Raw genomic sequence first — 27,374 nt, 5'->3', positions numbered from 1 at the left:
CTAGATTCGGCTGACTCCAACACGCATGCTCTTTCCACTGTACCACACTTCCTTTTCCAAAGACCCCTGTAATGTCACACAGGGTGAATGACCACCTCATTTCCTTTATAGAGAGAAAATCATGCCTAATTCTGAGAAAGAAACTCTTAAGGCTAACCCCCCCCAAAAAAAAAAGTTGACAAGTGCTTTATTTGTATTCATAATATGCTTTTAGAAAATATCAAGTGTAAGTATTTATTTACTGAAATGTCATAGGTTAATTTTCATTTAATTCAGTGAATCTCCTCAATTTGAACTTCAGGATTCCTTACAGTATGTCTCCTCAGGCCCCAATATAAGAGAACTAATTTGCTCTTGTGTTAAATCTGGGATTAGTGATCTACCGCCGAGAAGGTTAGCTCACATGAGGCAAGCCTACTACAAGTGGGTTCCCAGGGCTGAGTTTCTGGCTTTTTTCCTCTGTGACAGTTTTCTGCCCTTAGCCCAGTGTCCCTTCCTCTTTGTAGGCACTGCCAGGGGCATCGTGATTGCCACTGGTGACCGGACGGTGATGGGCCGCATAGCCACTCTTGCCTCAGGCCTGGAGGTCGGGCAGACGCCCATAGCCATGGAGATTGAGCACTTCATCCAGCTGATCACGGGAGTAGCAGTGTTCCTGGGGGTCTCCTTCTTTGTGCTGTCCCTCATCCTGGGCTACAGCTGGCTGGAGGCAGTCATCTTCCTCATCGGCATCATTGTGGCCAACGTGCCAGAGGGGCTTCTGGCCACCGTCACTGTGAGTGGACCTCGCTGGGGGCTTCCAGAGGACGATCTCAAATCAATACAGGCACACTTGCTTATTGCCTTCCAGCACTTGCCTTCTCTTCAGGTCCCTAAAGTCACCCACCAGATGCTGCACACAGAAATTATTTAGTGCGTGACTCAGAGTTTGATTCTGAAATATCTCAGGCAGGCCTGTATCCGGGCATTCGATTTCTCTTCTGCGGCTTATCACGATCATGTTCTCTCTCTTTTTTTTTTAATAAATGTGAATACAATTTTTTTAATTAATTAATTTATTTATTTATTTTGAGAGCGACAGACACAGAGAGAAAGACAGATAGAGGGAGAGAGAGAGAATGGGCGCGCCAGGGCTTCCAGCCTCTGCAAACGAACTCCAGAAGCATGCGCCCCCTTGTGCATCTGGCTAACGTGGGACCTGGGGAACTGAGCCTCGAACCAGGGTCCTTAGGCTTCACAGGCAAGCGCTTAACCGCTAAGCCATCTCTCCAGCCCTCATGTTCTCTTTTTTACCATCCACGTGCTTGTCTCCTCCCTGCAGTCTAGGGTCCGTCCTGTCCAACTTGCCTGTAAAGACTCTCTCAAAGGTCACCAGTGACTAACTAGCAAATCCAGTGACATTTCTCAGCCATCCTTAGCTCTGCTGCTGAAATGGATACTGTTGTCCACCCTCCGGAATTTTTGTCCTTCAACAGCTACTGTGATGTGTCACCATCCTGGTTCGCTCGGCCGCTGTCCTCTAGAGCAGATCCTTCAACTTTCACAGTATTTTGTTTTCTTTTTCTTTCTTGCTTATATTTTTAATTTAATTTAATTTTTGAGGCAGGGTTTTACTCTAGCCCCATCTGACCCGGATCTCACTCTGTAGCCTCAGACTGGACTCAAACTCACAGCAATCCACCTGCCTCAGCCTCCCGAGTGCTGGGATTAAAGACGTGCGCCTGGCACTCCTTCCACAGCATGTGTTAGGTCGGCTTTCTGCTCTCCTCTTGGTAACCTTCGGGAGAGCGCATTTCCTCCTTCAGTTCCTATTGCTCCCTCTGTGTGGCGGCCTCTCCCGTCCCTGTGCCTTCTTTGTCGTTTGAGTCAAGTACCTTCCGTTTCTTCAACTCCCCGCTGGGTGTGTACTGTAACATAGGCCTACAGCCCCAATTCCACAAGACTGCGGTTGAACACTCAGTTTACCACCCATTCCGTTTTTGTGAGGCAGGAATGAGGATAGAGCTTCGCTGTTGGGAAGCTCCTGGGCATCTCTGAGTCTCTCTAGACTTAACTCTTTTCCATGCCCCTCTCCCTCTACCAGGTGTGCCTGACCCTTACAGCCAAGCGCATGGCGCGCAAGAACTGCCTGGTTAAGAACCTGGAGGCGGTGGAGACACTGGGCTCCACGTCCACCATCTGCTCTGACAAGACGGGCACCCTCACCCAGAACCGCATGACCGTGGCCCACATGTGGTTCGACAACCAGATCCACGAGGCGGACACCACGGAAGATCAGTCAGGTGAGTGGGTGATCCAGAGCAGGTGAAGGGCAGGTGGGGTTGCGGGGGGATAAGGCTCTAATAGGGAGCCCCTGCTTCTCCCTCATCTCCTCCCAGGGGCCACTTTCGACAAACGATCGCCCACGTGGACAGCCCTGTCTCGGATCGCTGGTCTCTGCAATCGTGCCGTCTTCAAGGCTGGGCAAGAGAACATCTCTGTGTCGAAGGTAGGGGACAGCCCGTGAGTGCATGCAGACCCGTGTGTGTTTGGGGGATGTCTCCAAAGTCCCCTTGCTAATGCCCAGCTTTCCCTCACACCCTGTGCTGACTGGGTGACCTCAATCCCCTCACGGCCTGGCCCTTGGCTCCCGGCCCTCCCCCTCTGTGACACTGAATTCTCTGCTCTTCCGGCAGCGGGACACAGCTGGCGACGCCTCTGAGTCAGCTCTGCTCAAGTGCATCGAGTTGTCATGTGGCTCAGTGAGGAAGATGAGGGACAGGAACCCCAAGGTGGCCGAGATTCCCTTCAACTCTACCAACAAGTATCAGGTGTGCTTGGGTCGCCGAGACGGGGAAGAGCAAAGGACAAAGGCAGGGGAAGTGGAGGAAGCCAAAGAGGACTGGAGAGAGGGGATGAACTGGGCGTCCAAGGGTCCTGTGCTCACCTGCCTCACCCTCAGGACAACTGGCCCAAATGCATGTGTGCTCCTCGTCACCCCCCGAACTTGCAAACCTTACTGCATAAAAACGATCTTCTTTCCATAGCTCCCCAGCCACTGGTCACGGCCCTCCAACTGTGCCATCCTGTTTAATGGGATTACACTTCCCTAATTCTCTTATCATAGCCCTCAGCCTCTAGGCACCTGTTAAATGCCAAGAATAGGCTCAGCTCTATCCTGTGTGAACCACGGAGGTAAATTCTCTGGGCCAGTGTCGGGCAGGGAACGCTGTAAAGACCGTATACTCCCTAACACAAGGCCTGCCCCCCCCCCAATTTCAATAGCCGTTTATTGAATGAATTCCTGTCCTATGGAAGAGACTCTCGGATTGTAAGATTTGGGGAACTATAAATAAATGCACAAATAGAGATTCTTCCTTCATCCACAGGCTTCCGTGGGTTTGGGATATATATAATGTATAGTTTGTTTTTCGAGACAGGGACAGCAGAGGCTGACCTGGAATTCACTATGCAGTCTCAGGCTGGCCTCAAACTCACAGCGATCCTTCTTCCTTTGCCTCCTGAGTGCTGGACTCAAAGGCAAGTGCCACCACACCTGCCTTGGTTATATTTTTTCCTTTTTTTATTATTCATTATTTATTTGTGAGGAGAGAGAGAATGTTCACACAAAGGCCTCTTGCCACTGCATATGCACTCCAGATTCATGTGCCATTTCTCGCATCTGGCTTTATGTGGGTACTGAGGAATCAAACCCAGACTGTAGCTTTGCAAGCAAGCTCACTTAGCCTAGACTGGGTTTTTTTTTTTTTTTTATGGAAACTGGGGTTATTTTATACTTTTTTATTTTACTTTTAAAATATTTTATTTACTTATTTACATATTTGAGAGAGAGAAAGAAGCAGATATAGAGAGAATGGGCGTACCAGTCACATAGTGCCACCCTGTGCATCTGGCTTACATGGGCACTGGAGAACCAAACCTGGGTCCTCAGGCTTCATAGGCAAATGCCTTAACCACTAAACCATCTCTCCAGCCCTATACTTTATTTTTTATATATTTTATTTTTATTTATTTGAGAGAGAGAGAAAAAATGGGTGTGCCAGGGCCTCTGGTTACTGCAGACGACCTCCAGATGCTTGCACTACCTTGTGCTCTGGTCCTAGGGAATCGAACCGGGGTCCTTAGGTTTCACAGGCAAGCATCTTAGCCAGTAAGCCATTTCTCCAGCCCCCATACTTTATTTTTTGCATGTGTATATGTATATGATGTGTGTTCATACGTGTGTGCAGATTCACATGCACATGTATGCACATGCATGTGGAGGCCAGGGTCCACATCAGGTGTTTTTTCTCAGTCACTCATTGCCTTAATTTTCAAGACAGGGTCTGACATTGGGCCTAGAGCTCACTGACTCAGGCAGACTAGCCATCCACTGAGCCCACAGCCTCCCCCATGCTGGGATCACAGGCGTGTGCCACCATACCTGGTTTTTACATGATTACTGGACATCCAAACTCAGGTCCTCATGCTTGTATGGTAAGCACTTGACTCACTGAGCCATCTCCTCAGGCCCCAGGATTACTTTATTCAGGAAATTTTTATTATCCTCAGCTGCCTTCTATCAGACCCTGTGTTGGGCATAGAGCCACCAAAACAAGTATGGTCCCCTCTGTAACTGCCTTTCTCCATCTCAGTTATCCATCTAAACCATCTCTCCAGCCCTATACTTTATTTTTTATATATTTTATTTTTATTTATTTGAGAGAGAGAGAAAAAATGGGTGTGCCAGGGCCTCTGGTTACTGCAGACGACCTCCAGATGCTTGCACTACCTTGTGCTCTGGTCCTAGGGAATCGAACCGGGGTCCTTAGGTTTCACAGGCAAGCATCTTAGCCAGTAAGCCATTTCTCCAGCCCCCATACTTTATTTTTTGCATGTGTATATGTATATGATGTGTGTTCATACGTGTGTGCAGATTCACATGCACATGTATGCACATGCATGTGGAGGCCAGGGTCCACATCAGGTGTTTTTTCTCAGTCACTCATTGCCTTAATTTTCAAGACAGGGTCTGACATTGGGCCTAGAGCTCACTGACTCAGGCAGACTAGCCATCCACTGAGCCCACAGCCTCCCCCATGCTGGGATCACAGGCGTGTGCCACCATACCTGGTTTTTACATGATTACTGGACATCCAAACTCAGGTCCTCATGCTTGTATGGTAAGCACTTGACTCACTGAGCCATCTCCTCAGGCCCCAGGATTACTTTATTCAGGAAATTTTTATTACCCTCAGCTGCCTTCTATCAGACCCTGTGTTGGGCATAGAGCCACCAAAACAAGTATGGTCCCCTCTGTAACTGCCTTTCTCCATCTCAGTTATCCATCCACGAGAGAGAAGACAGCCCCCAGAGCCATGTGCTGGTGATGAAAGGGGCCCCCGAGCGCATCTTGGATCGGTGCTCCACCATTCTGGTACAGGGCAAGGAGATCCCCCTGGACAAGGAGATGCAGGACGCCTTCCAGAATGCCTACATGGAGCTGGGAGGGCTTGGAGAGCGCGTGCTGGGTGAGGAGACAGAACCAGAGAGTGGGGCTGGAGGAGGGACTCCTCAGCCTGGCTGGCACCCCTGGAGTGGAAGGCTGTGGGGGCGACCAGGCAGCCTCTCTGCGGCTCTCACCCCTCCCTCCTGCTCCTCCTCAGGGTTCTGTCAACTGAACCTGCCGCCCGCAAAGTTTCCCCGGGGCTTCAAATTCGACACAGATGAGCTGAACTTTCCCACTGAGAAGCTCTGCTTTGTGGGGCTCATGTCGATGATTGACCCACCCCGGGCAGCTGTGCCAGATGCTGTGGGCAAGTGCCGAAGTGCGGGCATCAAGGTACGGGCCTCCCACCCATCCCTCTGCCCTTGATCCCCCATGCCAGAGGTCAGGGGACTGCAGCAGCAGCTGCTGTCCTGAGGAGACTCCTTCCCACTGACTCAGATGAGCTGTCCATCTGCAGGGGGAAATGGATGCCAGCCGAGAGCTCTCACCTCTGCTCACCCTCCCTGACCCAGCTCTTTGTCTCATCTGCGCATGCCACCTTCCCTTCCACACCAGCTGCAGGCTTGGTTAGCTGACTATGCCCAACCTCTGCCCACCCTCTCTCTCCATTTGGAATGGGATTGCAAGCTCTGGTCTGCCTCTACTGGCCCACTCCATCACCCCCATAGACTGCTCCCCCTGAAAGCACAACTCTCCGAGGCTCTCTTGTCCAGTTGCTATCACTTCTCACTGACCACTCTCTCCTCTTTGCTAGGTTTGTTAGCATTCAACAAATATTTATTGCTTACAACTGTGTGTCAGGCACTGTGTACGGTGCTGACATTAGCAAACAAATCAATTCTCTTGGACCTCACGCTCCTATTTCCAGAACAGCTCTCTGCCGGCCTCCTTTCTTGGTCACCAGTTCCGGCGCCATCGCCTGCTCTTCCTTCCAGCATCTCACCTACTCCCAAAGCCGTGCAGCTTGTCCGTGTCTTGTGTTAGGCTCTGGGCATACAAAGATGAATGAGACACTGGGCCTTACCTTTACATCTCATGGTCTTTCAGAAAAAAAAAAAAATGCTGTAGCCAGGCGTGGTGGCACTTACCTTTAATCCCAGCACTGGGAGGCAGAGGTAAAAGGATCACCGTGAGTTCGAGGCCACCCTGATAACATAGTGAATTCCAGGTCAGCCTGGGCTAGAGTGAGACCCTACCTTGAGAAAAAAAAAAAAAAAAAAGCTCTAAATCCATTACATTATAGTTAGAGTCATCAAGTACCTACTATCAGACAGATACTCTAGTAATTGATCTTTTATTCTTTTCCTTTTGGGGGGAAAGGGCTGGAAGTTGATAGGTAGCTAAGGATGACACTGAGTTTTGACCTTCCTGCCGCAGTCACAGGAGCTCCCCACGGTGCCCAGTTTGATGCGGTACCTGGGCCAAACCCAGGGCTTCGTGCAGACTAGACCCACTCCAGCGCTGAGCTGCATGAGCTGCCCAGCACTCACCATTTCCAACCCCTTTCACACGAACCAGGCAGCAGCACTCTGAGGCACCAAGCCTGTGTGGTCTCTTTTACCCTTTCAGCTGCTTTCAGAGTAAGCATCAGTCTTTCCCCATTTCTGCAGAGAGAGAAACTAAGGCTCGAAGTAACATACTCAAGACCACATAACCAGTATTTGAGCCAAGGCAGTTTGGCTTCTTAACCATTACTCCAGAGGACTTGGTGCCCTGTGTGTGTACAATTTTTTAAAATATTTAATTTTATTTATTTATTTATGAGAGGGACAGAGAGAAAGAGCATGGTCATCTTGGGGCCTCTAGCCACTGCAAATGAACACCAGACGCATGCACCTCCTTGTGTATCTGGCTTTACGTGGGTCCTGGGGAATCGAACCTGATTCCTTTGGCTTTGCCAGCAAGCACCTTAACCACTAAGCCATCTCTCCAGCCCTGTGTATGAATTTTAAAGCACTCAGTCTGTAAGGTAGGCATCATTACCCCCACTGAAAAGTAAAACAAATGGAAACTCAAGAGTGGGTCAGAGCTTCCCCAGGACAGAAGTGCTGGTGAGAGGCGGGTGGGAACGGGAAGCGCAGCTGGCTGTCCGCAGGCGTGGGGATGTGCCTCTCGGGAGGATGTGCCTCTTGGCGTCATGGAACTAGCACAGAGGCTGGGCCAGGGCTCTGGGAATCAGCAGGGAGCAGTTAATTCTGCCTCAGGAAACTGGGCACGGCTTGACACACGGGATGGTAGTTGATCTGGGCCTTGAAGGGCCAGTGATCAGGGAAGGCATGGAAAACTCAGGGAACAGCATGTCCCCAGACAAAGCCACCCTGGACCAGGGTGTGTGGGTCAGCAGGGGATAGATGGTAGCAGGGGGCAGGGGACACTGTGATTGAAACTGGAATGTTGGGTCAGGGCCAGCTGGAAAGATTTCACTCAAGTGCCAGGCTTGGGCTTTATCCTGCATGTCACAGAGGACCCCAGATGTCACCGTTTAGCTTTAAGGCTAGCTGGACAGAGGAGAAGCTGGATGTAGGGAAGAGCTGAAGTCCACGAGACAAGAGGCTATGCAATAGTCCAGGCAAGGGGGGGTGAGCTGCAGGACAGCAGCAAAAGGAGTGGACAGACATGGCTGCATTTGGGAAATGTTTTTAGAACTTCACGACAAAACTGGATGCGAAGTATGACAAAGCCAGAGGAGAGGACAATACAAACGAAGAGAGTAAATGGTGTCGAAGGGAAGGAACAGAGGAGCAGCCTTGGCAGATGAAGAGAGTAGAAATAAGGGTTCATCTTAGACCTTAAGCTTAAAGCCTATATAAGAAACCCAGGTTTCAAATGGGAAAGTGTGGGGGTGGGGAGGGAGGGAATTACCATGGGATATATTTTATAATCATGGAAAATGTTAATAAAAATTAAAAAAAAAAAAGAAACCCAGGGAGCTGGAGGGATAGATCAGTGCTTAAGAGCACTTACTATGCAAGTAAGAGAGCCTGAGCTCAATCATTAGCACCCACATAAACAATCCACGCCTTTAATCTCATCACTCAGAGGCAGAGGTAGGAGGATCACTGAGATTGAGGCCACCCTGAGACTACAGAGTGAATTCCAGGTCAGCCTGGGCTAGAGTGAGACCCTACCTCAAAAAGCAAAACAAACAAACAAAAAATTAATTAATTAATTAATTAATTAAGAGAAAAGAAAGGAGGGGAATGAAGCCCTGGGCCACACCATTTCTGGGCAAGTGGGGAATGAAGCACTGAGGGGAGAGAGGGTGGTAGGACCCAGGCAAAATCTACTGAGCACCCACCTAGTGCATTAGCCTCCATGCCAATACAGAAAGGTGGGGATCCCCCCTCCACTGGGCTGAGACATGGACTTGACTGACTTGTCTAAGACCGGCAGCTGGAGAAGGTCAGTGTTGAAGCTCCGGCTCCTGTTCAAGTTCAAAGGCAGTGCTCGCTCCATTCTGCTAAGCTGCCACCCAGGGGAGGATGGGAAGAGCATGCAGGGGGGTGGAGGGCGCCAGGGGTAAAGACGGTGCAGAAACCAGGCCAGTGTAAGCTTTCAGCTCCTCAGAGGATCAAGAACAGTGAGGTTTGCAAAGATGCTTTTGTTTCTCAATTGGAAGGCCCAAATGGCCTTGGGGGATCGTTTCAGTGGAGTGCTGGGGTAGGAAGAAGGCAGTGGGCCCAAAGGGGCTTCCTTCTCAGTATCTGTGAGATTTCCCCATAGGCAAATGGTGTCCTAACCCACAGTTGGTCATTTAATGGTGACTATAGCCCCTTCCCAGACCGACCTTCTGCCCATTCCATTCCCTTCTATCCATTCTGCAATAGCAAGGAACACTGTCCCAGAGAAGCCAGTGATCACTTTCTTCCCACACTGCGTAAGGCTGTTGGATGCAGATGAGAGAGTGGGCTGGCAGCAGTAGGAAACTGTCTCCATCTTATTGTCACTCTGCCTAGTTAGATTGTGACCACATGTGCCACCAAGACAATCACACCCTCCTGCTAGATCCCTGCGACTTCTTGGTTTTCTTGTCTATATAAAAAAGGAGTTGTTGAAGGAAGTCCCCTTCTACCTCTGACTGCCTCATATCCCGAGATATCCAAACCCCTAGACAAGCTGAGTATGAAGGTTCACTGGCATGTGCCCAGAATCTCAGCACTTGACAGACAGTAGAAGAATCATGAGTTTGAGGACAGCCTGAGCTACAAAAGAGAGAGGAAGGAAGGAAGGAAGGAAGGAAAGAAGGAAGGAAGGAAGGAAGGAAGGAAGGAAGGAAGGAAGGAAGGAAAGAAGGTAGGAAGGAAGGAAGGAAGGAAAGAAAGAAAGGAAGGAAGGAAGGAAGGAAGGAAGGAAGGAAGGAAGGAAGGAAGGAAGAAAGAAGGAAAGAAAGAAAAAAAGAAAGAAAGAAAGAAAGAAAGAAAGAAAGAAAGAAAGAAAGAAAGAAAGAAAGGAGGTCTGGAGAGATAGCTTAGTGGTTAAAGTGTTTGTGTGCAAAGCCAAAGGATCCCAGTTTGACTCTTCAGGACCCATGTAAGCCAGAGGCACTGGGGGCGCATGCATCTGGAGTTCATTTGCAGTGGCTGGAGGCCCTGGCATGCCCAGTCTCTCTCTGTGTCTCTCTCTCTCTCTGTCTCTCTTTCTCTCTCTCTCTCCCTCGCCTCTTGCTCTCTCTTAAATAAAATATATTTTAAGAAAGAAGGAAAGAAAGAAACAAAGAAAGGGGGCTAAAGAGATGGCTTAATGGTTAAGGTGCCTGCCTGCGAAGCCCAAGGATGCATGTTTGATTCTCCAGGTCCTGCTTAAGCCAGCACAACGTGATGCAAGGTTGCACATGTGCACAAGATGGTGCACATGTCTAGAGTTCACTTGTCACAGGTGGAGGCCCCAGCATACCAATTCTCCCTCTCTCTCTCATAAAAAAAGAAGAAAGGAGATGAGAAAAGGAGAAAAGAGAAATCCAAACAGTCCTAAAGAATCTAAGCTTCTCTGCTAAGACTAGCTTGTCATTCTGTCATTGATCCTTTCCGCCATCTCTGAGCCACCGCACTTTGAACACAGCGTCACTGTCTTTCCCCTTACACACACACACACACACACACACACACACACACACACACACCAGCCTCAAGCATTTAGTGGTGTAGCCTTACCCAATTTAAAGAAAATTGTAGGAGGGGAATAAAAGAATATCTCAATGCTGCTTGTCTTCTCTCTCTTCTTCCATCAGGTGATCATGGTGACTGGGGATCACCCTATCACTGCCAAGGCCATTGCTAAAGGTGTGGGCATTATATCAGAGGGTAACGAGACTGTGGAGGACATTGCAGCCCGGCTCAACATTCCAGTGAGTCAAGTCAACCCCAGGTGAGGCCTTTGCAGGACCCCTGACCAACACATCCTCTCCCATAGAGGCTCCGAGTGTCCCCTGGGGATGTTTTATTTTTTTCATTTTTGGGGTCTCAGACACCTCCGTGACTGGTTCCTCAGTCCTGAGTTTGTGCCCAGACTGTGCCACGAATGAGCTGTGTAATCTTGGAGATGTCACTTGAGCTTCCTGGACCTCTGTTTTCTCAGCTGTGACATGAAGAAGCTGTCGGGTAGCAGAGATGCCGCTAAACACGGGGCGTGCATGAAGGACGTGAACTGTATTTACCCCTGTGGTGATGTCACATGATGGAAATACAGTGGTGCTTCCTCACAGAGAAATGAGGAGCTGGGCATCAAGGAAGGGGGCACTGAAACAATGGGGAGGCCCCACTAAATACATGGACTGAGACCCACAGGTGCTGAGGAGTGGCTGTGGAGCTGGCAGCGAAGTAGGTAGTCAGCTGCTGCCGCCTCTATCCTCCAGGGAAGCCAAGGCATGCGTGGTGCATGGCTCAGACCTGAAGGACATGACGTCAGAGCAGCTGGATGACATCCTGAGAGACCACACGGAGATCGTGTTCGCCCGGACGTCCCCTCAGCAGAAGCTCATCATAGTGGAGGGGTGCCAGAGGCAGGTGAGCAGGGCAGCGGGGAGGCAGGGGCGGGGCAGAGTCCGGGCCCAACGGGCAGGGCCTTGGTCCTCAAGCACGTGCGGTGTCTTCTCCCCAGGGAGCCATCGTGGCAGTGACAGGTGATGGGGTGAACGACTCCCCCGCCCTGAAGAAGGCTGACATCGGCATTGCCATGGGCATCTCTGGCTCTGATGTCTCTAAGCAGGCAGCGGACATGATCCTGCTGGATGACAACTTTGCCTCCATCGTGACGGGCGTGGAGGAGGGTGAGGGGGCTGCAACGTTTGGGTCTGGAATCAGCACCCCACTTCTTATGATTTTTACCCCCAGTGGAAGAGCCCACCATTAGCTTCCCACAGACAGACATAAAATCTTCCTTCTCACCACAAAAGAAAAAGAAAAAAACTGGCAGCCACATCTCAAGGACTAGGGGTGGGGAGGGTCCCTCCAATCTCGCTGATGCCCTCAGAACCTCCCCACAGGCCGCCTGATCTTTGACAACTTGAAGAAGTCCATCGCATACACTCTGACCAGCAACATCCCCGAGATCACCCCCTTCCTGCTCTTCATCATCGCCAACATCCCTCTGCCTCTGGGCACCGTGACCATCCTCTGCATTGACCTGGGCACAGATATGGTGAGGCCAGAGGGTGGAGTGAGGGGCAGGCGAGGCAGTCATGGAGACTGGGCGGCATGGGCAGTAGGTGACGGGCCTCACCAGGGTGGCAGAGCAGATCATGGTCATTGGAGAATAGACAAACATAGGCCTGGAAAACTATTTTCTTAAAAATTTTCCCCTTTATTGTGTGATGCTAAGGATCGAACCCAGGCCTCGTTCATGCCAGGCAGACATTCTAGCCCTGAGCTCGATCCCCAGCGGTAATGGATCTTGGTGCATGCATTGAATTGTGCCAGAGTCTTCACCACTGATCAGCTGTTGCTCCTGTCACCTCCCACACCCCCTCCAATGCTCTCTCTCTCTCTCTTTCTCCATGTCCTATGCACCCAGGTCCCTGCCATCTCCTTGGCCTATGAAGCAGCTGAGAGTGACATCATGAAGCGGCAGCCACGAAACTCACAGACGGACAAGCTGGTGAATGAGCGGCTGATCAGCATGGCTTACGGACAGATCGGTGCGCCATGCCGGGGTCTCGGGGGAGGGGAACCCCCAAACGCTGCTTCTTCTAGTGCTTGGGAGAGATGAGCCCCCAAGCTAAATGCCATGGCGGGGGCCAAGTCTCCAAGAGTCAGGGACTGCCATCTCTAGCACCTGTGGACGGGCCCCCTTCTGCTTCCCTCTTTGACCGGGCCTTGCCCTTTTGCCAACCGCTTCCAGGTATGATCCAGGCTCTGGGTGGCTTTTTCACCTACTTTGTGATCCTGGCAGAGAATGGTTTCCTGCCATCACGGCTGCTGGGAATCCGCCTTGACTGGGATGACCGCACCACGAACGATCTAGAGGACAGCTACGGGCAGGAGTGGGTGAGTGGGGTTCTGTAGGTGTGGGCACGTGAGCAGGGTGGGGGCTCAAGGCCTGACAGGAGGGGCCCACGGGGATTGGGGACGGAGTGTGGATTAGGTGCCAGGTGTAACACCTGGCCCAAATCATGCTGTATGATGGTGCCACCCCTTCTTCTGACACTCTTCACGCCTCTCTACCTACCCTCTCCCCAGACCTATGAGCAGCGCAAGGTGGTGGAGTTCACGTGCCACACGGCCTTCTTTGCCAGCATCGTGGTAGTGCAGTGGGCTGACCTCATCATCTGCAAGACCCGCCGCAACTCAGTCTTCCAGCAGGGCATGAAGTGAGCACTCACCCTTACCAGCAACTGCCACCCAGGCCGAGTCCTCTGGATGTGGTCACCGTCCCACACGGGCCAGGCTTCCTACCAGAGCAACTCAACCACTTGGCTCAGGTCTGCCAGGAGGCATCTGATTGCACTTAGGCAGTTGTCCGTCCATAGCCAGGTTTGACACAGACAAAGGATAGGGAAGGAATGGTAGGACTCTTCCTAATGAGTTAGCTCTACACAGCTCCTAACGTGGTCTTTGTATGGTCTCCTAGCTTCCATTTCCCCTTCCTTCCTTCCTTCCTTCCTTCCTTCCTTCCTTCCTCCTTCCTTTCCTTTCTTCTTTCCTCTTCCATCTTTTACTCATGTCACTTATCCCCTAACTCCTAAATCCAGAATCTCCTATGTTCAATAGGTAGCCCTGCACTTGCCCTGTGTCTACATCTGCCCATGGGCATAATTCAGGACTTCCTATAGTATGGCACCACATGGTAGGCACTAATCTAAGTGCCCACAGACACTCTCACCTCACAATAGCTGTACTACATGGGTAGCATTGCATATGGTGTGAACAGGAAGCCTGGAACTGAGGGGCTCAGTGGTTAAAGGCACTTGCTTGTAAAGCCTGATGGTCTAGGTTCAACTCTCCAGCACCCACATAAAGCCAGATACGGAGTGTTGCCAGCATCTGGAGTTCATTTGCAGAGGTAGGAGGCTCTTGTGTGCCATCCATCCTCTTTCTCTCTCTCTCTCTTTCTCTCCCTCTATTGTTATCTCTCTCAAATAAATTTTATTTATTTATTTATTTGGTTTTTGGAAGTAGAGTCTTGCTCTAGCCCAGACTGACCTGCAATTAACTATGGAGTCTCAGAGTGGCCTTGAACTCATGGTGATCCCCCTACCTCTGCCTCCCAAGTGCTGGGATTAAAGGCATGTGCCACCACACCCGATTTCTCAAATAAATTGAAAAAAAAAAAACAATTAAGAAGCCTGGAACTGGCTGGGTGTGGTGATACATGCCTTTAACTCCAGCACTGGAGAAGCCGAGGTAGGAGGATGACCCTAAGTCGGAGGCCAACTTAGGGCTACAGAGTGAGCTCCAGGTCAGCCTGGGCTAACATGACACCCCACCTGGTGGTAAGGGGGAAGCCACTCAGAGGTTAACTGTCTGCCTCGGGTCAGCTAGCAGTCAGGGTCCAGCAGGCCTCTGAAGTCTGAGCTCTGGCTCCCACTCCACGCTGTGGTGCCTCACCTGCCATCCACCAAGCTCCACAGTCTACTCTGGATGGGAACGGGGTGTCGAAGACGGCAGGCTGGTTCCTTTTATTTCCTCCTGCCATGAACAGTGGCTGCTATTTCCCAACAGAGTTTTGTCCCAGAGAACTTCAAGAGTTGGGCACAATCCTAGAACCAGGCACTTACAACACTGTGTGACTGACAAGATGGTGGAAATATAGCCACTGGCTAAGCCCAGCCCACCTGAGGGATAAACTGGAAAGAAAGAAAACAGGTCCAGCTGGGTACAGGAAAGACGTACCAATGCCAATGAAAAACCTGGCCAGAGGCAGCCCTGCTGCCCCTGGGCCTCACCTTTGGTCCCCAAGCCATTGAGAGTACTCAGTGATACTATCAGCAATAGTTCTAAAAAGCTGTATGAAATCTAGCACTTGCCCGCAAGAAAGCCACTAGGTTTGCCAACAAGCCATTCTTAGGCAAAACCCAAGAAAATATAATGCACAGTGGTGTTATATTGCCCCACAGTTCCGCTTGGAAACCAGGAATGTTTCTAATAGACTTTAAATGGGAAAAAAATATATATAGGGGGTTTTAAAATTTTTTTGTTCATTTTTTTTATTTATTTGAGAGTGACAGAGACAGAAAGAGGCAGACAGAGAGAGAGAGAGAGAATGGGCGCGCCAGGGCTTCCAGCCACTGCAAATGAACTCCAGACATGTGCGCCCTCTTGTGCATCTGGCTAATGTGGGTCCTGGAGAATTGAGCCTCAAACCAGGGTCCTTAGGCTTCACAGGCAAGTGCTTAACCACTAAGCCATTTCTCCAGCCCCATATATTGGGTTTTTTGAGGTCGGGTTTCACCTTAGCCCAGGCTGATCTGGCACTCACTCTGTAGTCCCAGACTGGCCTCATATTCACAGTGATCCTCCTACCTCTGCCTCCCAAGTCCTGGGCTTAAAGGCATTCACCACCATTCCTGGCTTAAATGGGGAATATATTCATCACTTATTAACAAGTATGGCTTGAAAGACAAAAATAATTCAAATGTAGACTTTATGAAAGACTAACTAGGCTTTTAGAGAGTGAAAAGTTGGGGAACCACCTGCTTAAGCATAAGAGGTACTGTGCTAAGATTACAAAAGATGGAGTCATAATATGATTGAGCACTTTCAATGATCCAGAACTTTCCATGCACAATCTCCTGAAATTTCTGCAGCAACCCCATAATAGGCACAAATATCTGCTTTATAGAGAAGGAACATGAGGACCCAAGAAGCTAAGCATTATTTACCACTCAAGGCCAGGAAGCGGCTGCGCTGGGAATAGACCTCACTAGTTCTGTCCCATAACTCTCCTCAGGACCTTGCTCTGTCCAGCTTTTCAGTTCTGGTCCGGTGAATATACATTAACCACCTGCTATGCAGTGACACAGAGGGAGCGCCCCCAGCCAAGAACTCTGCAAACACCCTTCCCTTCATTCCCTACCTGTGCACAGCAGCCCCCGGGGTCTGTGAGCAGAAGGCATCGTAGGTTCTGCGCTGAAGGCGCTTTCAAAGCACCTTTATGGGAAAATGATGGCTAGAGAAATAGGATTATAGGAGGGCTGGCTCCTGTTGACCAGAGCATCTCCACACAGAGTATACAAGGAAGAACTATTACTATTATTTTAAAATATCTTATTTATTTATTTATTTATATTAAGGGGGGTGCTCCAGCCACTGCAAATGAACTCCAGAAGCATGCACCACCTTGTGCATCTGGCTTATGTGGGAACTGGGGAACCAAACGTGGGTCCTTAAACTTCACAGGCAAGTGCCTTAACCACTAAGCTATCTCTCTAGCCCAGGAAGAGTTATTTGATAATGAATGTATGTGTGTGATAGATAATAATGAGATGTAAACTCAGTGAGTAGGAAAAAAGAAACTGCTTTTCTAAATACCTACAGCATAAGGAAGCTGGAGGATACCCTCCTCTCACCGCGCTCCCCTCTCCTCCCTCCCTTTCTGCCCCCCAGAGGTGTCCCTGGTCTTGTCCCTTCTGATCCCCCTTCCAATGCCATGTACCATCCTTTCTTTCCTTTCCAGGAACAAGATCCTGATTTTTGGACTCCTGGAGGAGACGGCCTTGGCTGCCTTTCTGTCCTACTGTCCGGGCATGGGGGTGGCTCTCCGCATGTACCCACTAAAGTGAGTGTCTATTCAGGGGGGGCGAGTGAGTAGCTCAGATGGCCCTTGGCTCAGCCTCTAAGAGCCACCTGACTCCTGCTTTCTGTGACTCCACGGCAGCCACCGAGGCTTCTGACAGTCCCTTCCGCTGCTTTCAGGGTCACGTGGTGGTTCTGCGCCTTCCCCTACAGCCTCCTCATCTTCATCTACGATGAAGTCCGGAAGCTCATCCTGCGGCGCTATCCCGGGGGTAAGCACCTCCACCCGCCCAGGCAGGCAGCCCCTCCGGGATTGCACCCCCACACTCCACTGCCACCTTCTTTAACCCCCCAGCCAGCTCTTCAGCCCCTTCCCCCCCCCCCACCTCCTGTCTTCCCCTGCTGAGGTCCCAAGCCCCAGAAGCCTTCCCTGGCCTCTTCCTCTAAGATTCTACATCCTCCCAGCCCTCCAGAGTTCTCTGAGATCTCTGCAGTCCCCTGGAATCACCAAATGAGGATAAGTGGGTCCTTTGAGAGTCCATATTTTGTAGACAAGGAAAGGCATAGGTGAATTTTACATAAGGAGTCAACCTAGTACCAGAACCTGGGTTTTCTAATTCCCAGGCAATAATCAAGAGCTTACTTTTCCAACAGCATTTTTTTCTTTTTTTTAATATTTTATTTTTATTTATTTATTTGACAGAGAGCGAATGGGCATGCCAGGGCCTCCAGCCACTGCAAACTAACTTCAGACACAGGCGCCCCCTTGTGTATCTGGCTAACGTGGGTCCTGGGGAATCGAACCTAGGTCCTTTGGCTTTGCAGGCAAATGCCTTAACTGCTAAGCCGTCCCTCCAGCCCCTCAACAAGCATTTTTGATCACTTGCTAGGTTAAAAATTACCTACAAACCGAATATGGTCCATAAACAAGTATATGGTTAATGTGCCCGATACTCGTGTGTGTGTGTGTGTGTGTGTGTGTGTGTGTGTGAGTGTGTGTGTGTGTAATTGACCCAATATCTAAAACTTTGGAGTATTCACATGTAATCTGAATTTCTGACCTTAAAAAAGACTCAGAGTTGTTACTCCTCAGGCCGCATTTCTTCCCAGCACCAGTGGGGCAGCTGCTCCCTTAGACACTCAACACCCTCTGGCTGCTCTTCAGGTCCTGCAGGCGTTTGCACCTTCGGCCTCCACCGTGCTGCACACTGGCCTCCCGGGGGCCGGCGGCCCTCTCCTAACCTCTAAGCTACAGCCCCCCACCAGGCCCAGGACCCTCCCTTCCCCGCCTCTCACCCCCAGCGGCTGGCTGCCTCCCTCAGCCCTTTGCCCGGGGCCTCTTCCACCCGACTCCAGCTATTCAAGGGCGCTGATCTCTTGCCTTCCCTTGAGCTCCTGCTGCAACCCTAACCTCCATCTCTCCCACAGGCTGGGTGGAGAAGGAGACATACTACTGAGCGCACTGGAAGAAGAGAGCGTGGGAGAGACGGGGTGCTCTGGAGGTGTTACAAGGATGGTGGCGGGAAGGGATGGAAAAAACTGGGGTGATATTTTAGATGCAACTGAGCGGGTTAAGTTGGTAGGAATAGATAAGTAAGCTTGGGGTGACTGTGCCATAGGCCCATCTGACTCAGACACTGAATGTTAGGGTCCCCTCCCCATCCCCTTTTCCACCCCACTCCACCATGTTGTCTGCCTTGCCTGAGGAATTGAGGGTTGCCCTCGCCGTGCCTAGCCTTTCACCCCCACCTTCTGCTCACATAGATCAACATCAAAGGCACCTGTGTAATCCAGAAGAAAGTCCTCTCTGGTCACAAGTGACCCTTTGTCTCCAGCCTCGCTCTTCCTGCTTTTACCCCCCTGACTGCCTGCCTGGCTCTGGCCCCTCTGTTCCCCTTCAGACCTTGAAATCACAAAGGCTCCTTCCAGGAATGCAAGAGCCTAAGGCCAGAAACGGAAACTGGTTGGAGAGGTTAGGCCTGTCCCCTAGTCAAGGCCAGTTAGGGACCAAGAGAGAAGAGCTGGGCCGGCAGGTGGGAAGTTGACGTTTGCTTGCTAGAGATAATGAAAGAAGAGAGGCAGGCGCTGACCTGAAGTTTGAAATGTCTTGAGTCTCCAGGTACATGGGATAGGTTCAACTCTCTCATGCCTTTTTAGAATAGCCTACTAGCTGACTAAATCCATCTCTCATTAGACTAGCAGCAGAGGCAAGACCAGCAGGCAATGTGTGGGGACTCCACCAGTGCCACAGTGTGCCACCAAGTATCCCACTGGCTCTTGGCTAGTTGCCGTCTGGTTCCACAAGACCTACATGTCACAGAAACTGCATCTCAGCACATGCTCTTGGGAACACAACCCCACACACACACACACACTAGAATATCCTCTGGTGCTCTGTGTTATTCTGAGACCCCAGTCAGCTGCCATTTCTCACCCAACTCCCCAGTTCCCTCCCCTTCATGCCCATCCTGATGAACTTATGCCATTCCCCCAAGCTGGCCCTGGAAAAAGGAGTTCCTAACCATGGGCAGGAATTAGGATGGAGAAGTTCCCAGACATTCCTGCCTTCCAAGGCCTTGCAAAGTGAGCTTAGGTCATGACATGCTCGGAAACTGTGGACAAGTAGGAAAATCCTAAGCCCTGCCTTTGACCTCTCAAATGTGAAGTCCACTCCTCCCCAGAGAGTTCCCTGCATGCTCTTGACAGCCATGTCCACTTTCCTTGACGTGGGGAGTGGCTTCAGGTTCCTATGGAATATGTGTCTTCCCTACTCCCCCCTCACTTCACGTTTTTGCTCTGCAGATAGCACTACCCATTCTCTCAGCTTCATTGCCCAGATGGACCTCGATGAGTCACACACGTGAGGGAGACACCTAAGGGAAATGGGAGGCTTAAGGCAGAGAGAAGGAAGGACAAAAGTCAAGCCTTAGGTCAGGCCATAAACAGCATTCCAGTGGCTATTAATTATTTCACTGCCCTGGAATTTTGCTTCATCAGAAGTACTTTGAAATATGTGAGTCATGGCCTTCAGGGTGGAAATCTAAATGGGATACCATATTTATTTGCGCCTCAATAGAGATCATTAATTGTAGACAAAAAGTTTATCTTTACACAGTCAATGAAAATGGCATTTGATTAGTAAATCAAGAGCATAGGCGATATTGCTAAGGGTTGCATATTTAGTCTATCTCAAATGGTTCTTCCCAGGTGCTCTAAGAACATCCCCTTAGAACAGCAGATGCATAGGCTAGTATCATCAGTCCTGACGTACGTGTTAAAGAAACGGCTCCAGACTCTTTACTGGTGACTTTCTGTAAGACATTAGCTTGAGGTACTACATATGTACTTGAAAATAATAAAGTTGCATTTCTTTTTGAAAAAAGAGAAATTTCTCCCATAATTGATTTCTTTTTTAATTATTTTAAAAATATTTTTATTTATTTACTTGAAAGAGAGAAAGAAGCAGACAGAAAGAGAGTGAGTGTGGGCATACCAGGGCCTCTTGACACTGCAAAACAAATTCCAGATACATGTGTCACTTTGTGCATCTAACTTTACATGGATACTGGGAAATTGAACCAGGGCCATCAGGTTTTGCAAGCAAGTGCCTTTAACCACTGAGCCACCTTCTAGACTCCCATATTTGATTTCTACACTTTCATACTAACCTCTCCCTTAAACTGTGGTATTGATTGCTGCTGAGGCAGGACTGGACTTGTAGAGGAACAACAGAGAGGGCAAGTGTCAGGAACAGGCCAGAGGTGATCTGGCAGCCGATGGTGCTGGTGGAGAAAGCTAGAGGGGAAGAAGTTAGGTTTAAACATAACCTAGAGGAAAATATAGGAGGTGCTCCCTTCCCCATAGCCAGTCCACTGAGAGCCAGAAGGGTTTGTCCACTGTGAAGGGCCTGAGTGAGGTCTTGAACTTCATGACCATTTCCGCTTGGACTGTTCAAGACCAAAATCGGTCACTCTTAGTCTGAGGAGTGGCAAGTGGAGCTGGTGGGCTGAGGCCCACAACAGTCAGTGGGCATCACGGAACAGTGTAGATGGTATACAGAGCTTTGCTCTGGGCATCTTTAGGGTATGAGGGCAAAGGGCATGAAAGCCTTGATATCTACATAGCAGGTGATGTTGGAACCTTCCTAAAAAGAATTTTATGTGATGGGCAGTAGGAAGAGACATTAGGTACTGGAGATGGCTGAGGAGTTGGGTGGTACGCATTCCTCCTGGGAATGGAAGACAGGGAGACCTCAACTCTTACCACCTATACCAGCATCTCACATTAACAGGAGAAGCCAGTTCCTGCCCATGCCGTATTCTGACCCCTTTATTGCACCTCTCATGGTGATGGTGTCGGTAGATATCATCCCAGAGGTTGCAGCAGTAACTGCAGTGTACTTTGAACCATAAAGATACCCTTTGAGCCGGGTGTGGTGGCACACGCCTTTAATCCCAGCACTCAGGAGGCAGAGGTAGGAGGATCGCCTTTGAGTTCAAGGCCTCCCTGAGACTACGTAGTGAATTCCTGGTCAGCCTGGGCTAGAACGAGACCCTACCTTGGAAAAAACAAACCAAACCAAAAGGTATCCTTTGATCCTGTTAGATCCTCTTTCAAGAACACTTCCCTCCCCCCCCCCCCCCACTCGCTTCTCCCTTTCCTCGGATCCCTGCTTAAATGGTACCTTCCTTCAGAAACACTTCACAGCCCACAGATCATGCCAGGCACTTTTTATTCCTAAGTCCTAATTCAGATATGCAGATGAATAGATAGCTGGAATATACTAAAATATAGTCGTGAGGGCTGGGGGCGCACCTCCGTGCTGAAACACTGGCCTTGAACATGTCTAGCCCCACTTGATTTGTTTACTCTTTGAGCCTTCCAGAGTCAATTCCACGGTTCTCTTGCCTTGGTGTCGCTTGCTGTTGTTTTGGCTGCAGGGTCTCACTCTGCTGCTCTGGCTGGCTTCCCAAGAGCTGACATGTACAGATGCATGCCACCACTGCCGCTGTCCTTCTCTTTCGTTCGCCGCCTTTATCCTTTACACCAAAGGCGATGTCTGACACATACTAGGCGTTGGTAAAGATTTGCTAGGTGACTGAAAGAATGCTCACAGCCATACAGTATAATGATGGTTATTATCTCCCACTGAGAGATAAGAATACAAAGCCAGGCGTGGTGGCGCACACCTTTAATCTCAGCACTCAGGAGGCAGAGGTAGGAGGATCGCCGTGAGTTCAAGGCCATCCTGAGACTACATAGTGCATTCCAGGTCAGCCTGGGCTAGAGTAAGACCCTGCCTCAAAAAAAAAGAAAAAAAAGGGGGCTGGAGAGATGGTTTAGTGGTTCAGTGCTTGCCTATGAAGCCTAAGGACCCCGGTTCGAGGTTCGATTCCCCAGGACCCACGTTAGCCAGATGCACAAGGGGGCGCACGCGTCTGGAGTTTGTTTGCAGAGGCTGGAAGCCCTGGCGCGCCCATTCTCTCTCTCTCCCTCTGCCTCAGAAAGGCCAAATCATGTGCTCAGAGTCTCAAAGGTAGCAAGCATCAGAAGCAGGATGTAGCCCAGGCTAGTGTGGTTCCCCGGGCCAGCCCAGTGAGCCATCATGCCACACTCTTCTCCACCAGCAGGCGTAGAAGGCCCTGGGCGGTGAGGGGTCTGACCAGCCACGTGGCTTAGTGAAGTATGGCAGCTGCAAGGAAGTGAGGAATGCGTGGACAAAGACCGTCTGAGCCGCAGGAGCTGGGCATATGGGCAATTAGAACCAAAGGAGAGAGAACATCTAGACTTACCAATGCAGGAAGCCGTTAAAAGGAGTAGGCCTGGGCGATGACTCCATTGGGAAGGCATGTGCTGCGCAAGCCTGAAGACCTGAATTCAGATCCCCAGAACCCATGTTAAACCAGACATGGTAGTGTGCATGCATCTGTAATCCCAGCCCTCCTCAGGTGAGATGGGAGGCAGAGACAGAGATTCCCCAGAAGCTCACGGGCCAGCTCAGCTGGTGATTACAGCAATGGACAAGAGACCCTGTCTCAAACAAGATGGGAGGCGAGGACCAATGCCCAGCGTTGTCCTTTGACCTCCACATGTGCACTGTGGCTTGGATGTACCTACACTCACACTAACACATGCATACATACACACACAGCATGCATACATATACACACAACATACATACATACACACACAACATAAGATTTTTTTAAAGGGGACTGGGGAGATAGCTCAATGGTTAAAGGCACTTCCTTGCAGAACCTCCTGGCCCAGATTCGAATCTTCAGCACTAAACCAGCTGTGCAAAGCAGTGCATGCATCTGCAGTTTGTTTGCAGTGGCAAGAGACCCTGTTGGGTGCCTCTCTCTCTCTCTCCCTCTTTCTCTTTCTCTGTTGGGGTGGGAGGATTTAAAAAAAAAACATGTAAAGACTCAACTTCCTGCTTGAGGGTCCTGCCAGCAGATAAGAGAATGGACCGGGTGTGATGCTAAAAGTGAAGCCAGCCAACCTCTCCCCTGGGAAAAGCGCAGCACATTCTGCACATGTGATAATTCACCAGCCACAATGATAAGCTTCAGATTCAACTACGATGAATGCAACAACAAGTAGGTGAGAATTATTAGATCAATCTCAAAGGAAGACTTCGAGCACAAAGTGAGTCTTTCACCATCCTTGGGTGAGCCCTGATGGCATATGCCAGTAATGCCAGCATTTGGAAGGCTGAAGCAGGAGGATATGAGTTCAAAGCCAGCTTCAAAAATAAACAAACAAAGCCGGATGCATGAGGCAGTGCCTACATGTGGAGTTTGTTTACAGTGGCTGGAGGCCATGGCATGCCTGTTATCTCTTTCTCTATCTTCCTGTTTCTCTTTCTCAAATAAATAAATAAAAAGACATTAATAAAAAGAAAAATAAATAAATAAATAAACAAACAGTGGTTAAAGGTACTTGCTTGCAAAGCCTGCTAACGTGGGTTTGATTATCCAGTACCCACATAAAGCCATAAAGCCAGACACACAAGGTTTGTCTGTAGCATCAGAAGGCCCTGGGGCACCCATATTCTCTCTCTCTCTCTCAAATAATAAATAAATAAATAAATAAATAAATAACTCAAATATCCTTAGCTCCAGCAAATTTAATGAACATTGTTTTCCCAGATTCCTCAAAGGACATCCTGATATTATTTAAACTCTACTAGAATATAGTATAGACACAAGTACCAGTATAATAAAATTTTATAATACATATAACTGCACAGAATATAAGGAAAATTTATTATAAGAAAAATATTAGTAACATTGATTAGAAAAATGATTGATCATTGTAAACAGTGTTGAGAAGACTATAAGTAAAGCTCATTTATTTCTGGTTAAATTTTGGAGGAAAAAAACACATGAAAATGTAATCGCATTCAGAGAAGAAAGGAAGGGATGCTGGCTAGAAACACATAATAAGAGGAGCTACAACAGAAACAATAGCAAAGGAATCAGGGAGATGGCTCCATGAGAAAAAGCACCTGCCACACAAGCCTGAGGACCCGAGTTAAATCCCCAAAGACCGCACAAAATGCTGGGTGTGGTGGCGGGCACCTGTTACCCAAGTGCTGGAGGTGGACAGGAGGATGCCCGGGGCTCGATGGCTAGCTAGTCTAGGTGAATTGGTGAGGTCCAGGTTCAGTGAGAGACCCTGTCTAAAAACTACAGGGGCTGAAGAGATGGTTAAGGACCCAAGTTTGACTCCCCAGAACCCACGTGCATGTGTGCAGCAGGTGCGTGCACGCAAACTGGCGCATGTGTCTGCAGTTCATTTGCGGTGCCTAAGGCCCTGGCATGCCCATTCTCTCTCTGTCATAAATTAAAATGATGGTAATAATAATAATAATAAAACACAGTAGTGAGCAATTGAGGAAGGCACCCAACACAGACCTCTGGCTTCTCATGCACGTTCACACACATGCATGTGCACACACACACACAGAGGAAAAAAATACTAACAACATTCAAAATTTTAAATCAGGAGTTAACATTTAAAGAGCTGAAATAAGCCAGGAGTGGTGACACATGCCTGTAAACCCTAGCATTCAGGAGGCTGAGGAGGTTGGACCACAAGTTTGAAGCCACATAGTAAGATTCTCAAAAAAAAAAAAAAAGGTCCACGTTGTGGCAAACATCTTTAATCCCAGCACTCACTGGGAGGCAGAGGTAGGAGGATGGCTGTGAGTTCAAAGCCAGCCTGAAACTACATAGTGAATTCCAGTCAGCCTAGGCTAGAGTGAGACCCTCCTTTGAAGAAAAAATGTTGAAATAAAGAGACACAACTGCCCTGTAAAATAAAAATATGACATCCAAAACAAATGAACAGCAACCACAAAAGTCCTGGAAAAAATAATGTCAACATTACAGGATACAAACATACAGTTTAAACAATCAAATATATTCCTAAATATTAGTGACAGAAAATAGAACACAGGCTGGGCGTGTTCATGGGTGGCACATGCCTTTAATCCCAGCACTTGGGAGACAGAGGTAGTAGGATCGCTGTAAATTCAAGGCCAGCCTGAGACTACATAGTGAATTCCAGGTTAGCCTGGACTAAAGTGAGACCCTACCTCAAAAAAACAAAAGGAAGAAAATAGAACACAAAGGGCTTCCATTTGCATCAGAATCAAAACAAATTCACTTGAGTGTATGAAATTAAGGAAAATTGAACAACAGGAAAAGAGAAATAAAATCATAAGTACATAGCTAAACTTGACTGCTGTTGGGAAGACAGAATGTAAGAAAAGATAAAAGTAAGTTATTGTAAAAATCAATCCAGTTTCAATCAAAATCTTTATTAAATATTTTTAAATATTTATTTGTTTATGAAACAGAGAGAGAGAATGGACATGACGGGCCTCCTGCCACTGCAACTCTAGACACATGCACCACTTTGTGCATCTGGCTTTATGTAGGTACTGAGGAATCAAACCCAGGCCTTCAGTCTTTGCAAGCAAGTACCTTTAACTGAGCAATCTCTCCAGCCTTTCTCTCTCCATATATATTTTTTGTTTGCTTGCTTATTTGCTTTTTGTTTTTGTTTTGTTAGGCCTAGGCTAACAGGCTGACCTAGAATTCACTATGTAGACTCAGGGCGGCCTCAAACTTATAGTGACCTTTCTACCTCTTCCTTCCAAGTGCTGAGATTAAAGGTATGTGCCACCATGCCCAGCTATTACATTTTTAGAAAGCATATGTTGGTTGTGGTATTCATCTGTAAGGGTAATCAGACAAGATTCTGAATTTTCAGCCAGGAGTGGTGGCGCACGCCTTTAATCCCAGCACTCGGGAGGCAGAGGTAGGAGGATCGCCGTGAGTTCGAGGCCACCCTGAGACTACATAGTGAATTCCAGGTCAGCCTGAGCCAAAGTGAGACCCTACCTCGAAAAACCAAAAAAAAAAAACAGAATCTGAATTTTCAAAATAGGTAATTGTGAAATAAATGGATAACTGTGATGCTAGCCTATTTATCCTAATAGATTTTAAAACACTTTAGAGCCAAATGACTTTATTATCAAAGCCTTGTAACATTAAGAGAAAATCTGAAAACTCATCATTCACTTGACATTGATTTAAGGAACTATTTGGGGCCCAGCTGCTGTGTGTCAGGCACCATTCCAGGAGCTGGGTATTTAGCCATGATAAGCCAAGAAAGGTCACGGGGAATGAGATGATGGGCAAGGTGGCAGATGAATGGACAGGATAATTTCAGAAGGTGGAAAATGTAGCGAAGCAATGGATAGAGTTAGCCAGAGGCAGTAGTTTGCACTTGGCCATCAGAGAAAGTCTCTCTGAAAAATTGAGCTTTTGAGATAAGAACTGTGCATTAAAATGAGATTTCCAGGGCTGGAGAGATGGCTTAGCGGTTAAGCGCTTGCCGGTGAAGCCTAAGGACCCCGGTTTGAGGCTCGATTCGCCAGGACCCACATTAGCCAGATGCACAAGGAGGCGCATACATCTGGAGTTCGTTTGCAGTAGCTGGAGGCCTGGAGCGCCCATTCTCTCTCTCTCTCTCTCTCTCTCTCTATTTGTCTTTGTGTCTGTTGCTCTCAAATAAACAAATAAATAATGAACAAAAAAAAATTTTTAATGAGATTTCCAAAAACAATTCCACTTGATTATGACTCCACAGATTCTCTTCTGGGGACCTCCCATTGACAAGGCTAAGTAGTGTCACAGCGATGATACATAAAGTCTGTAATTTTATTTCTAACCTTGCTCTTTAAGTTCTTAGGAGCAACATTAAACACAACATGCGCAATGTATATGACAAGAGGTTCCTACGAGTCAATTAAAAGAGAAAACAGCATGATGGCATAGGAATTTAGTTCCAGCACTTGGGAGACCAAGGTAGAAGGATCATTGCAAGTTTGAGGCCGGCCTGAGACTACATGCTGAATTCCAGGTCAGCCTGGGCTACAGTGAGACCCTACCTAGAAGAGAGAGAGAGAGAAACAATGGGAAATTGAACACATGGTAACAATTCAGGGCTCAGGAATGGCTCAATGGATAATGTGCTTCATCACAAAGTCTGCCAGCCAGAGTTGTTTCTCTGGTACCCACAGAAAGCCACAAAATGGTGCATGTATTTGCTCCCAGAAGCAAGAGGACCTGAAGTACCCATTTTTCCCTCTCTCTCCCCCCACAAACAAAATATATTTAAAAAAAAAAAAACAGGGCTGG

At 48.7% G+C, this 27,374-nt stretch overlaps 1 protein-coding gene across 1 annotated transcript in view; it reads left to right on the top strand.

The window, feature by feature from the left end:
• LOC101607795 (sodium/potassium-transporting ATPase subunit alpha-2) overlaps positions 1-20,040 on the top strand; it is a 34,400-nt gene extending 14,360 nt beyond the window's left edge. Inside the window, exons 8-23 of the mRNA XM_004671109.2 lie at positions 507-775; positions 2,084-2,282; positions 2,379-2,488; positions 2,676-2,810; positions 5,321-5,510; positions 5,646-5,821; positions 10,716-10,852; positions 11,340-11,490; positions 11,585-11,753; positions 11,970-12,124; positions 12,497-12,620; positions 12,824-12,969; positions 13,162-13,292; positions 16,598-16,699; positions 16,837-16,928; positions 18,085-20,040. Coding sequence (XP_004671166.1) covers positions 507-775; positions 2,084-2,282; positions 2,379-2,488; positions 2,676-2,810; positions 5,321-5,510; positions 5,646-5,821; positions 10,716-10,852; positions 11,340-11,490; positions 11,585-11,753; positions 11,970-12,124; positions 12,497-12,620; positions 12,824-12,969; positions 13,162-13,292; positions 16,598-16,699; positions 16,837-16,928; positions 18,085-18,113 — 2,315 coding nt within the window. The 3' untranslated portion in view covers positions 18,114-20,040. The remainder of the gene's footprint in view (positions 1-506; positions 776-2,083; positions 2,283-2,378; positions 2,489-2,675; positions 2,811-5,320; positions 5,511-5,645; positions 5,822-10,715; positions 10,853-11,339; positions 11,491-11,584; positions 11,754-11,969; positions 12,125-12,496; positions 12,621-12,823; positions 12,970-13,161; positions 13,293-16,597; positions 16,700-16,836; positions 16,929-18,084) is intronic.
• Positions 20,041-27,374: the final 7,334 nt, after the last annotated feature.

The sequence above is a fragment of the Jaculus jaculus genome, chromosome 1, assembly GCF_020740685.1.
Source record: "Jaculus jaculus isolate mJacJac1 chromosome 1, mJacJac1.mat.Y.cur, whole genome shotgun sequence".
Classification (NCBI taxonomy): Eukaryota; Metazoa; Chordata; class Mammalia; order Rodentia; family Dipodidae; genus Jaculus; species Jaculus jaculus.
This window is presented reverse-complemented; position numbering and strand designations above follow the sequence as displayed.